This window comes from Euleptes europaea, chromosome 15, assembly GCF_029931775.1.
Source record: "Euleptes europaea isolate rEulEur1 chromosome 15, rEulEur1.hap1, whole genome shotgun sequence".
Lineage (NCBI taxonomy): Eukaryota > Metazoa > Chordata > Lepidosauria > Squamata > Sphaerodactylidae > Euleptes > Euleptes europaea.
Window position 1 is genome coordinate 38,126,959 of NC_079326.1, and position 14,068 is coordinate 38,141,026.

At 45.6% G+C, this 14,068-nt stretch overlaps 1 protein-coding gene across 1 annotated transcript in view; it reads left to right on the plus strand.

Moving 5' to 3' along the window:
* The first annotated feature begins 3,227 nt into the window (after positions 1-3,227).
* Positions 3,228-14,068, plus strand: part of UBR3 (ubiquitin protein ligase E3 component n-recognin 3) — a 113,598-nt gene continuing 102,757 nt past the window's right edge. The window contains exons 1-2 of the mRNA XM_056861107.1: positions 3,228-3,510; positions 13,043-13,182. Coding sequence (XP_056717085.1) covers positions 3,389-3,510; positions 13,043-13,182 — 262 coding nt within the window. The 5' untranslated portion in view covers positions 3,228-3,388. The remainder of the gene's footprint in view (positions 3,511-13,042; positions 13,183-14,068) is intronic.

Genomic DNA, 14,068 nt, shown 5'->3' on the forward strand with positions numbered 1-14,068 from the left:
TGGGCAACTGCCCAGCATGCCCATGCATTAAGATGGCCCTGGTTAGACTAAGGTAGTATTGCCAGGTCCTTCTTTGCCACCGGAGGGAGGTTTTTGGGGCAGAGCCTGAGGATGGCAAGGTTTGTGGAGGGACTTCAATGCCATACAGTCCAACTGCCAAAGCAGCCATTTTCTCCAGGTGAACTGATCTCTATCGGCTGGAGATCAGTTGAAATAGCAGGAGATCTCCAGCTAGTACCTGGAGGTTGGCAACCCTAGACTAAGGGCACATTCACACATACTGAATAATGGACTTTCAGTGCACTTTAACAATAGTTTGCAAATGGATTTTGCCTTTCACACAGTAAAATCCAGTGGTTAAGTGCATTATTGGGTATGTGTGAAAGCGCCAAGGATGAAACGGAGAGGGGAAAGTGACTGGCAGCGACCTAAGACCACCCAAGGAGCTTCCAGTGACCATCCCACAGCTACAATCCTATCCCTAACCCAGTGCAAGGTGTGGGAGAGGTCGTGACTCAGTGGAACAGCATCTGCTTGGCATGCAGAAGGTCCCAGGTTCAATCCCCAGCATTTCCAGTTAAAGGGACTAGGCAAGTAGGTGATGTGAAAGACCTCTGCCTGAGACCCTGGAGAGCTGCTGCCAGTCTGAGTAGACAATACTGACTTTTAAGGACCAAGGGTCTGATTCAGTATAAGGCAGCTTCATGGGGTAAAAAAAAAAGATCATGGAGTTTCCCACACCAAGTTGAGATTGTGTGGTTTTCCTGTTGTTGATGCAGCTGCCCGTATGACGTAGCAGAAATGGGGCTTCCACATGCCCAGACCCATCCCTCCCTGTCATCTGGACATTCTACTTATACGTATTCATTTCTTCCTAATAAGTGATAAAGAAGCACTCATGGTTATCTATACTTCAGTTTATCGAGATGTTTTTAAGTGTCTGTGAGGGCTGCATAAGGGCAAAAACATTACTGATTAATCTTGTTTCGAGTTGGTGAGTTACTTGAATAACCAGAATGGGGAGGGGCCGTGGCTTAGTGGTAGAGCATCTCCTTGGCTTGCAGAAGGTCCCAGGTTCAATCCCCGGCCTCTCCAATTAAAGGGACTAGGCAAGTAGGTGATGTGAAAGATGGCATATTACTACGGGGGAGAAGCCAAGAAATTGTATTTTGGGGGAGGGGTCATGGCTCAGTGGCGGAGCATCTGCTTGGCATGCAGGTCTCTCAGGTTCAACCCCTGGCAACTCCAGTTAAAGGAACCAGGCAAGTAGGTGATGTGAAAGACCCCTGCCTGAGCCCCTGGAGAGCCGCTGCCAGTCTGAGTAGACTATATTCATTTTGATGGACCTTGATGGTCTGATTCAGTATAAGGCAGCTTGATGTCTGAGTACACAATACTGATTCCGATGGACCAAAGGGTCTGATTCAGTATGAGGCAGCTTCATGATATGTACTAATCAATTTATGGGAAGGGCTGTGGCTCAGTGGTGGAGCATCTGCTTGGCATGCAGAAGGTCCCAGGTTCAATCCCTGTCATCTCCAGTTAAAGGGACCAGGCAAGGAGGTGATGTGAAAGACCCTTGCCTGAGCCCCTGGAGAGCCGCTGCCAGTCTGAGTAGACAATATTCACTTTGATGGACCTTGATGGTCTGATTCAGTTATAAGGCAGCATGATGTCTGCGTAAACAATACTGACTCCGACGGACCAAGGGTTCTGAGGGAGGCTGTTGCCGCACTAGGTATTCCCAGCGATGTATTAAGAGTTTGAAACTGTTATTAAAAATACTGTTCGCACTTTCCTATCTCATACCCTGCCAGAAAATATTTTTGTTAGTCTTTAAGGGGCTACTGGACTCTTGCCCTTTTCTACTACTGCAGACAGACTAACACTGCCACCCACTGTGAATTATCAACAAGGGGAAGGGGGGGGGAATTCTTTCACCTCCAAAGCATAGCTGAATTCAATATATATACATAATTCACAGTGGGTTGCCGTGTTAGTCTGTCTGCAGTAGTAGAAAAGGGCAAGAGTCCAGTAGCCCCTTAAAGACTAACAAAAATATTTTCTGGTAGGGTATGAGCTTATATATATATACACACACACACACACACACATATATATATATACACATAATTCACAGTGGGTTGCCGTGTTAGTCTGTCTGCAGTAGTAGAAAAGGGCAAGAGTCCAGTAGCCCCTTAAAGACTAACAAAAATATTTTCTGGTAGGGTATGAGCTTATATATACACACACACACATATATATACATACACATATATATATACATAATTCACAGTGGGTCGCCGTGTTAGTCTGTCTGCAGTAGTAGAAAAGGGCAAGAGTCCAGTAGCCCCTTAAAGATTAACAAAAATATTTTCATATATATATATACACACACACACACACATATATACATATATATACATATATATATCTATAAATATATATATTATATATATATATATACACACACACACACTGCAGTAGTAGAAAAGGGCAAGAGTCCAGTGGCCCCTTAAAGACTAACAAAAATGTTTTCTGGCAGGGTGTGAGCTTTCGTGAGTCACAGCTCACTTCTTCAGATACAGCTAGAATGTGAATCCATCTGTCTTTAAGTACTTATGCTACAGATTCACGTTCTAGCTGTATCTGAAGAAGTGAGCTGTGACTCACGAAAGCTCACACCCTGCCAGAAAACATTTTTGTTAGTCTTTAAGGGGCCACTGGACTCTTGCCCTTCTCTACTACGGAGCGGGGAGGGCGGCCGAGCGTCAGGGCGGGGAGAAGCCAGCCAGGCTCTGTGGCGACGGCAGAAGACGGAGTAGGCCCGAGCGGAGTAGGCGGCCCGGCGGCCGGCTTTCCCAGCTATCGCGAGAGGCGCCGCCGCCGCCGCCGGGAGGGGAGGGGTAGAGAGGCAGCCCTTGCGAGGGAGCGGGCGAGACGGAGCCGGCGGGTCCTCCCTTCCTTCCTCCCTCCCTGCCTCCCTCCTCCGCTGAGGTGGGAAAGACGTGAGGGGAAAACGGCGTCGCCGGTCCCCGTCATGGCGGGCGCGGGCGGCGGCGGCGGGGCGAGCCCCCGCGAGAAGCGCTCCACGGCGGCGCGCCTGAAAGCGGCGCTGTCCGGCGCCCTGGGCGGCGAGGAGAGCGAGGCCAAGGCGGAGCTGCGGGCGCTGCTGGAGCGGGCGCTGGTGCCGGTGCCGTGCCCGGCGGGGGCGGAGGCGGCGGCGGGCGAGGCGCTGGCGTGGTGCCGCTGCCTGCTGGCGGGCGGCGAGGCCTGGGACGGCTTCGTGCAGGCGGTGCGGGCCTACGACCCGGCCACCCTCTGCGGCCTGGTGTGGACGGCCAACTTCGTGGCCTACCGCTGCCGCACCTGCGGCATCTCGCCCTGCATGAGCCTCTGCGCCGAGTGCTTCCACCAGGGCGAGCACGCCGGCCACGACTACAACATGTTCCGCAGCCAGGCCGGCGGCGCCTGCGACTGCGGGGACGGCAACGTCATGCGGGAGGCCGGGTGAGTGAGTGAGTGAGTGAGTGAGTGGGGGGGCCGGGCGGGCGGGCGGGCGGAGGGCGCCTGGGGCAGCTAGGCCTCCCTTCGTTTCCTGCTGCCTTCGACTTTAACAGCCTTGCTCAGACCTTGCAAACCGAGGGCCGTGGCTTCCTTTGCAGAGGAAAAGTTGATGGGCCCGCTTGCAAAGGCCGTGGCTTCCTTGACAGAGTCCATCCATCGCTTGCAAAGACCTCCTTCCCGGGTGGGTGAGGCCCGACAGGTGTGTTGTGTTTCCGACTCGTGGCGACCCTAGGAATCAATGCCCTCCAAAGTGTCCTGTAAAGGAAGCCACGGCCCTCAGTTTGCAAGATCTGAGCAAGGCTTAACAGCCTTGCTCAGATCTTGCAAACTGAGGGCCCTGGCTTCCTTTACAGAGTCCATCCATCTCTTGTTGGGTCTTCCTTCTTTTCCTGCTGCCTTTAACAGCCTTGCTCAGATGTTGCAAACTGAGGGCCATGGCTTCCTTTACAGAGTCCATCCATCTCTTGTTGGGTCTTCCTTCGTTTCCTGCTGCCTTCGACTTTAACAGCCTTGCTCAGATCTTGCAAACTGAGGGCCGTGGCTTCCTTTACAGAGTCCATCCATCTCTTGTTGGGTCTTCCTTCTTTTCCTGCTGCCTTTAACAGCCTTGCTCAGATGTTGCAAACTGAGGGCTGTGGCTTCCTTTATAGAGTCCATCCATCTCTTGTTGGGTCTTCCTCCTTTTCCTGCTGCCTTCGACTTTAACAGCCTTGCTCAGATCTTGCAAACTGAGGGCCATGGCTTCCTTTACAGAGTCCATCCATCTCTTGTTGGGTCTTCCTTCTTTTCCTGCTGCCTTCAACTTTTCCTCTGTAAAGGAAGCCACGGCCCTCAGTTTGCAAGATCTGAGCAAGGCTGTTAAAGTCGAAGGCAGCAGGAAACGAAGGAAGACCCAGCAAGAGATGGATGGACACTGTAAAGGAAGCCACGGCCCTCAGTTTGCAAGATCTGAGCAAGGCCCGTGGCTTCCTTTACAGAGTCAATCCATCTCTTGTTGGGTCTTCCTTCTTTTCCTTCTGCCTTCAACTTTTCCTAGCATGACTGTCTTTCCCGGTGGTTCTTGTCTTCTCATAATACGTCCAAAGTATGACAGCCTCGGTTTAGTCATTTTAGCTTCTAGGGTCAGTTCAGGCTTGATTTGATCTAGAACCCACTGATTTACCCGGCAGGTAAATTGGTGCAAAAACCCCAGTCCCGTGTTCGGGCGTGACCACTTCCATCTGCACCCTCGCAGTGCGATCCTGTGCACAGTGGTGTGTTGTTAAGTGCCATTAAGTTGCTTCCGACTCTTGGCCACCGTATGGAATCAGTGTCCTCCAAAATGTCCTGTCTTTTACAGCCTTGCTCAGGTCTTGCAAATTGAGTTCTGTGGCTTCTTTTATTGCAGGGGTGGGGAACAACAGGCCCCGGGGGACGTTTAAGGCCTGTGAAATCATTTGGTCTGGCCCTTCGTGGGTCCTGGCAGATCTCTAGCTCAGAAGGATCTAAGACTGGCTATCAGCCCCCTCCTGTGGTGCAACAGACCATCCTGTGCCACCAGGTGGGCGAGTGTGCCACCGGTTGGATGATGTTATAAATATCCAAATGGCCCTTGGTGAAAAAAAGGTTCCCCACCCCTGCTTTATTGAGTCAATCCATCTCTTGTTGGGTCTTCCTCTTTTTCTGCTGCCTTCAGCTTTTCCTAGTACAATTGTCTTTTCCAGTGACTCTTGTCTTCTCATAATGCACAGTTACTCCAATCTAAACCTGTCGTGGATTTGCACTGGAGGTTTACTGCATAAGGATTTTGCTGATGAGCGGTGCTGACCGAGCATACTGGAGATAAATAATATGTGTAGCGTATGTGTGTGTTAAGTGCCGTCAAGTCGCTTCTGACTCATGGCAACTCTATAAATCAGTGTCCTCCAAAATGTATCAACAGCCTTGCTCAGATCTTGCAAATTGAGGGCCGTGGCTTCCTTTATTGAGTCAATCCATCTCTTGTTGGGTCTTCCTCTTTTCCTGCTGCCTCAACTTTTCCTAGCATGATTGTCCTTTCCATAATGTGACCAAAGTACCACAGCCTCAGTGTGTAGTGAGGGGAGTTAAAATCCTGACTGCGCCCACGAGTCCCAAGGGGAAGGGAAGATTTATGATTGGATCTATGGGTTTTGATGATCAGCGCAGTTTCATGCAGAGCGGACTTCAGTCTGAACCCGAAGAGGAAGCCAAAGCAAATAAGCAAGAATAAAATTAGGTGAGTTATAGTCTCCACCCAGAAGAGCATACTCTGAGGTGAAGGAATATCCATCCTTGGATCTCTTAAGCTGTGAAGATCAGTGCAGATCTATGCTGGGTTTTATTTTTTGAATAGTTGCTGCTTATCCTCACCACTGTGGGCTCAAGGCAGTGTACATAGGATTGCACTGTATGTCAGAGTAGTTGAAGGTTGGGATGGTCTAAGTGGCCTTGAGAATGCATCTTTCATGTAGGAAGTGGGAGATGTGCCTTATGATGCTGTATGTGTCTAAATGTCTTGAAGGAGTTAGAAAAACTGTGCTGAAGAATGAAACGTAATGTTAATATTGGGGAAGGTAGGTAATTAGGTGTGTGAAAATATATGCATGTGTTAAATATAGAGAAAAAAACAGAGGGGTGCATGGCCATGCAAAACTTACATAGCATCTCTATTCTTTAATTCCACATCAGTCTAGAATCCAAATTCACAATTGTGTGTTTACAGATGCTCTTAGTCCATGTTAGAACGTACTGGCTTTATGTAAGAAATCAAAGTTAGGAGGAGCTAATGATTAAATCTTCAATTTGTGCCTGCAAAACCGCATTACTCATATAATACCAGCCTTCTAGCTTCTGCTGTGTGAGTGTGTATGTGTCTAGTAATCTTGTAGGTCATGTAGGCACAGAGTGAGTGATAAGTTGCAGGAATTTGCTACCTATCAATTTTTTCTCTTGATCACTTTAAGTTTCGCATTCTGCATGCTAGTGATTCTTGTTCTGGGTATGGCCTAAAGTAATAATGTGAACATTTTTAATAGAGTGAAAATTAAAACTTGATTTTCTTTCTTGTGTGTGTGTTTAATTATTTCTTTTGGCTGTGTGTGTATGGGTAAGACAGGAACACGGGTAGGGTATGCCATGTATGGAAGAGAAAAAGAGTTGGTTTTTATACCCTGATTTTTCTCTACCTTTAAGGAGTCTTAAATAGGTTTTCAGTCTCCTTCCCTTCCCCTCCCCACAACAGGCACCTTATGAGGTAGGTGGGACTGAGAGAGTTCAGAGAAAACTGTAACTAGCCCAATATCACCCAGCTGGCTTCATGTTTAGGAGTGGGGAAACCAACCCGATTCACCAGATTAGAGTCTGCTGCTCATGTGGAGATGTGGGGAATCAAACCCTGTTCTCCAGATTAGAATACTCTGCTCCTAACCCCACTACACCACACTGGCTGGCTGTATGTCTGTGCGTGCATGAATGCCCAAGAGCAGTGGTTCCCAACCTTTTTTTGACCAGGGACCAGTTTGTTTGGTGCAGGGACCCCAAGCTTCAAAATAAAAATTCCGAGAATTTGAAAATAAACTTTAATCATAACTGTTAGTTAAACAATAAACTTAGAATAATATTTGAATATCTATTTTTATAATAGAGAACGTTTAATTGAAAATATTAATTTATTATGGGTTTATGTTTCGCGGGCCTTAATTTAGTTCTCGGACCCCTGGGGGTCCATGGACCCCCGGTTGGGAACCAGTGCCCAAGAGGATGCTGATGCGCAAGATACTGTGAAACTCTGAAATTCTGCCCAGAGTGCTCAGGAGCAGACGTGGGCTTGTATGCCAGGAGATAACTAGTGAACAGTGAGCTTTGGCCATCATTTGAATGTGGGGTCTCCCTGTCTCTGCAAGATAGATTACAAAGGGGTAGCAACCCTGTTAGTCTGTCGTTGCAAAATAAAACGAAAACCCAGTGGCACCTTAAAGACTAACAACATTTATTTCAATATGAACTTTCCTCCCCTGGTAGCTGAAAGTGCCATCAAGTTGCAGACAACTTATGGTGACCCTGTAGGGTTTTCAAGGCAAGAGAGACTAATAGAGGTGGTTTGCCTCTGCCTGCCTCTGCAACCCTAGACTTCCTTGGTGGTCTCCCTTCCAAGTACTAACTAGGGCCAACCCTGCTTAAGCTTCTGAGATCTGACGAAATTGGGCTAGCCTGGGCCATCCAAGCCAGGGCAGATTCTCCCTTAGGCTCTTTAAAAAGTGGTACATGGTAAATAAGAATCCATCCAACATTGAAGTGTTGACTGATGGCCCTTAGGTAAAATAATCTCACTGAATGTATGCCTAAGATTTGAGTGGTGTATATATACATTTTAAATACACGTATAAATAAAGTTGCCTTGTCTGGAGTGCTGCTTTTATGTCCTACATTTTTGCTTGTGGTATGATTTATGGTGATGTCCTGTATTTGGTGGGCAGTAGCGGATTAATGGTTAAGAACCTCAGCGCTAGGTTGTCCTGAAAACAGCTGATTGTGAGAAAGCAGTTGCAGGGAGGTTTACGAGGTGGAAATGAACCCAGAGGAGAGATGATGCAGTGTAAGCTGTGCCCATTGAAAGGTGTATAATGTTTGCAGGGATTTTTGGGAGCATTTCGGTGAGCGAGGTACCTGCTGTTGCTGGCATAATGGGCAGATGTAGTAGCCCTCTGAGGGTGTAATTCCAGCTCTGTAGTAGTACTTTATTGGCAGGACAAGATGAACAAGTGCTGGTGAACTACGGAAGGGCAGGGGTCATGTGTTGGTGAAAACATGTTTTAGCAGGAGTCATTCTATCTTCTGCCCCCGTTTTAGTAGGGATTGATGTGTGAACTCTGGAGACCTGCCAGTTTGTAAACAGCTCTGGAGTGGAGTCTTCTTGCTGTGATAGACACCGACCATTGTTAACACGAACGCCGGAGGGAGGAGGCAGAGACAACTGTAGAACTTAGTCATTTTTTATTTTCATGCTCTTATGCTGTCTCATAACCGGGTGGGCAACTCTATAATTAAACTGCAGTCCTATGTTACAAATCAGATGGGGGGAAAATAACGTAATACAGTTCCTCTAGTTTACCATATATGTTTTCTAATCTACTTAAATTGTCATGAGCTCTCTGGGGTAGTGGTTGGCTTTTTTTCTCTTCTCCTCTGTGTTACGACATAATAAAATCCAACAGGATATTTTTTCCCCTCTGACCATTTATAATGAGAAGGGGGAAGAGGAAGGGACATTCTTTTAATACAGTGGCAGCAACATAATATTATGTTTTTAGGTATGCCGTGTAGTCTCCTCAGGGCTGGAAGCAGTAATATATTTCGGCTGCAAGGAGGTCATGAAAACAATTAAGCCACCAGAACTCATCCAATACAGTACAGTGCCCCAGCGCTTATCACATTGTAGAAAGAAATCTAGTTAAAGTTTATGCTGGTATTGCTTGGCTTGCATATCAACATTTGCATATCATTGTGGGGTGGGGGGCAATCACGCCTAGCAGATGAGTTCTTAAACTTGGTTCTGGATTATACCACTGCTCTGTTGCCCATGAGGGGTCACATGGCTTAATGCTCCTCCGTATCTCAAAATTCCTTTCTCATGGACCCTAAACACCCCTCTTAATCTAGTGAGCTGTCCAGACGAGAGGGTGTTCAGAGCTGGTCAGAAAGATAAAGCCCACATATTTCTTCTGCTCTTTTTATTTATTTATTTGGGGGCGGTAATGGAAAGCGGGGGGGGGGGAGATGAAGTAGTCAAATGTTATCTGATACTTCTTAGTTTATGGTTTGACTGGCGCCTTTGAAGCTCTTCTTTTGCTCCATATTTCTGGACCAGGAACTTGCCTTTACTGTTCCACTCATCTCCCTTTCTCCTTGTTCTGACATATTCCTCCTTCCCTGCTGCCATCCCCCCCCATGTCATGCTCTGCTCTTCCCCAGTCTGACTGATGGCCCAGCAGGTCAGTGAAGAGTGTATTAGTCAAGATAATCCTTTATATGTTTGGGGTATTAAAGTTTCCATCATAGCAAACAGCTGCCTTCTTTTCCCCGCTCTGCAGCTAAACAAACTTTAACAGCTATGAGAAAGATCAGACTTCTTGAAACTTTTGCTCCGGTGTGCGTTTCTACCTGAAAGCTGGAGTAATTTTCTGCTTGGCAATGTCGCTCTTGGCAGCATCCCTACAGTCTGCAATTATACCCGGTTTCCTGCAATTATCAACTCTTGATTGCTTCCAGAATTTCTTCTAAAACGTCCCCCTGGTGCATCTGTCAGTCCTGTCAAAGAAAAGATTCACAACTGATAGTACATATTTGCTTGTTGAGCTCAATTGTGGGGCGGGGGGTTTGCTTTGCTCATACAGTTTCACACACACCCTTTCTTTTCAGCTTTTGAGTTGAGAATCGTATTGATGATACTTGACACTTTGATAATTTTGACTGTATTATAAATTAAGCAGTTGTTTAGGTAATTACTTCTTGCAAATCTCTTTGGTTTGGCACTGAAGAGGAAAAACAAACCCTTCCTTCTAATTGACACTCCAGTTAGAGTCAAATGTTTGGAGACATTTCATAGTAGATGGATGGATTTATGCATCTTTTTAATGCATGTTTGCTATTAAGATACACATATTTTGGTATGTGTTAAACTGGGTTCTGTACTTGAAAAAAATTGATATAGGCTTACCGATCATGTTATATCTCTCCCCTTTTAACATATCTAATGCCTCTGTGTCTGACATAATTCCTTTTTTTATTAAGTGACAGGGATCTCAAGGCTACATTGTCAGTGGCAAAATTTATCTCAGTCCTTATATCCCTCAAACATTAGATTTACACTGCTCAAGATCAATGGATCAAGGAGCTTCTAAGGGATAAAAGAAAGGAAAGGATATAGGCTTACAATTACTAGTGTAAATGCTACTTTACCATAGAATTTAATGCTTTTCATTTATATTTGTGTACATTTTAATTTTTGTCCAGTGACTTTGAAAAATAATTATTATATTTTCTTTTTATAAATTAATAGTTGTGCAGCATATAGCAGGGCTTGATTCACATCTGGGCAGTGCTTTAATTTAAAGAAAACACTAAACTTCTCTAGTTCATGAGAGCAGGAAGAAAATACATTTGCTCTCATACTTGGGAGGGAGAGGTTGAATAACTTTGGTAAGAGAAGGCCGTGCGAAAATCTGTTATGCAATCCAGGGACTGCTTGACAGTGAACCTTTAGGAATGTGTTGCTGTCAAGACAACGGAAGAACAAAAGGCGCAGGTTAGCTCAATAGTTTGTTTAAGAAATCCAGTGTAATCTCATCAGATCTTGGAAGCTACACAGGGTGAGCCCTGGTAGTTAGTAGTTGGATGGGAGACCAACAAGGAATTCCAGGGTCACTATGCAGAGGAAGGCAATGGCAAACAACCTCAGTAAGTCTCTTGCCTTAAAAAGAAGAAGAGTTGTTTTTATATGCTGACTTTCTCTATCATTTAAGGGAGAATCAAACCGGCTTACAATCACCTTCCCTTTCCCTCCCCACAGCAGACACTCTGTGAGGTAGGTGGGGCTGAGACAGCTGGCCTTATGTGGAGGAGTGGGGAGACCAACCGGGTTCACCAGATTAGCATCTGCCACTCATGTGGAGGAGTGGGGAATCAAACCCAGTTCTCCAGATAGGAGTCCACCGCTCCTAACCACCGCTCTTAACCACTACACCATGCTTGCTCCCTTGGCGGTTCAGGGAGCCCATTCTGCAGAGTGGGGGCCACGACGGAAAAGACCCAGGCTCTGGTAGATGCCAGGCAGGCCACCCTGAGTGGGAGAACAGTCAGCAGGTGGCAGCCTGGTGACCATAGTTGGTGTACGGGAGCATATGGAAGGAGAAGGTCCTTCAGATATGTGGGCCTCAGGCTGTTGAATGATTTTAAAGGTTATAATCAGTACCTTGAATTGAACTCAGGGAAAAAAAACTGGTTGCCAGTTTAGCTGTTTCAAAACTATATTTCCATTTGCTAGCCCAACAATAACCAAGCTGCCACATTCTGGTCCAACTGCAGTCTCCATGTTGTCTTAAAGGGTAGCCCGACATACTGCATGTTACGGTAATCCAGCCATGAGGTTACGAAAGCATGGACAGCATGGCCAGATTAGCTGAGTCTAAGAAAGGAGAGATTTGGCAAGCCAGATACGGCTAGAGAAGATGCTATTGGCTACTGCGCCAACCTACTTTTCAAATAGCAAGGCTGGAACTTTGAGCATGCCCAACCTCTTTACCTGCTCTGCGAAAATCAACCTCAGTCAGAAATAATTTTTTCCCATATAAGTGTGTGCAGGAATACAGTCCCAACTCTAGCCTTTTAGTATATGGGCAGTGGGGATGTGTACGTTAGGTTTTCCAGCTGTTCTGCACAAACAGGTTTTCTGTTAAATGCAAGTGAAGCATTTGTTTCTTGTATAGTTTTCAGTGGCCAGGCAGCATCAATGTTAGATTTGCTGATACCTGGGTGTGTATTGCAAGGTAGTGGTTCATTTCATCATGATTTAACCGTGGAAGGCTTCGTATCACAATGTGTGGTCAACCTTTGTTCTATGGAGTACGAAGGTGAGGTTGGATTGAAAAAACAGTGTTATGCAAGGGAAATATGATTATCTAGAGTGCAAATAGCATCTTGTAACTACGTCAGGATGATGGTCAGGTTTCTCAAAGGATCTACAAAGCTGTCTATCACATCTTTTTCCTTTCCTTCCATCAGGTTGTTCAGGATAATATATATGTTATTTTCCTAACTATTATATCCTCACAACAACCCTATGAGGTAGTTTGGGCTGAGAGTAACTGATCCAAAGCAAGCTGCACAGTAGAGGTGGGATTTGTACCCAGATCTTCCTACTCCTTGTCCAGCGCTCTAATCACTCCACTGCCCTGCCTCTCTGAAACAAAGTGTTAATTAAAATAATTTAAATCTGCTGACATGGTGAAGAAATGTTATTTCCAAATAAAGTTCTGTTGAAATTCAACTAATGGTAAGGTGAACGTAGTTAATAAAAGTTGCGTTGTTGGTCGTGCAGACTGAGAAAAGAGAACAGGATGAAATCAGCTCTGCAAATGCATAACCTTCTGTTTTGACTTGCTTCAACAATTCTTCAAATCCAAAGTGTGTGAGTGACATTAATCTGTTTAGAGATACAAGAGTTTTCATCATACAATAAGCTGGCTTAAAGCAAACCAGCTTCAAATTGTTGGCATATTATCACTCCCTGTAGCTTTCTGTGTGTTACAGGTGAGAAGGAATTGCTAGTTGGAATGGGGAAATCCTTCACATTTTCCTAAAAATAAATCTGCAAAACCCACATTTGTAGTGTGAAGCATGGGGGTGGGGAGCAGTTTTCTGTTCTATTTTATTAATGAGGCGTCTAGCAATGTTTAATTTTGTACAACTTGGTTTGCAGGTTTTGCAAAAGGCATCGAATAAAATCAAGCTCAGAAGTTCCATCTGTTCCAAGAGATCTGCTGATAATGTCAGAACTAGTTCTTCCACAATTCATTTTCTGTCTTATTCAGTACTTGAGGGAAGGCTATAATGAACCAGGTATGGTTAATATCACTTGTAGGGGGTGGGTGGCGTGGGGTGGAGAGCTAAGGCTCAAGAGAGAGAGAGATCCCTATTCTGTGTGTAGCAGAAGCAGTAGGTTTTACTCGGGGTTCACCGGCCTATTTTGCTTTCAAGGTTTTTTCAAACCAGCTGTGAGTGGCAAGTGGTTGTTGTGTCAACAAAGTGTAATATGAGTACAGTGTACAAATATGAGTACAAATTTTTCTCTTCCATTTCATCTCCCGTACTGTTCCTAAGGCTCCCCTGAGTCCCGGTAGCAGAATTGAGGGGTGGGTGGGCTGTGGTGGTGGGGAGCAAATCCTGTTTTCTGGCCTTGGTTTATTTGTGATAATTTTGGATCCGACCATGTGACAACAAGGCTATGTAAAAGGTAAGAGCAAAGGAGAAGTCAGCTGCTTAGATAAAGAAACGTATCGCAGTAACTTCTTCGCATTCAACGAAGAGCAATGACCTTACAAATGTTATAACCAGCAAGAGTCATATGGTCTGTAGATTTAGTTGTGGCAAGATGGGGTTGTATCGACTCAGCTAAGAACAGCAGAAATTTATGGTGCAAGGTGTGTCCCATTGGTGTGTCAGTGGTGGGACATGGTTTGTACCAACAGATTGCCAACACCCTTAGCTGGAGATCAAAAACCAGCACACACAATATAAATGCAATATAAATATAATGAAAAGTGCAAAGACGCGTTGTCTAGATCATAAGAGATCATACTGATCTCATTGAAGAACCTATCGGACTGTTGGCTACTTTTCCCTATTAGGGTTATGTTTGACATGATTTATTACTTGCTATGAGAATAAACAGCTGATGAAGCTTTTCTGCGAAACGTGGCTTATGATCTAGACAACGCATCCCTGA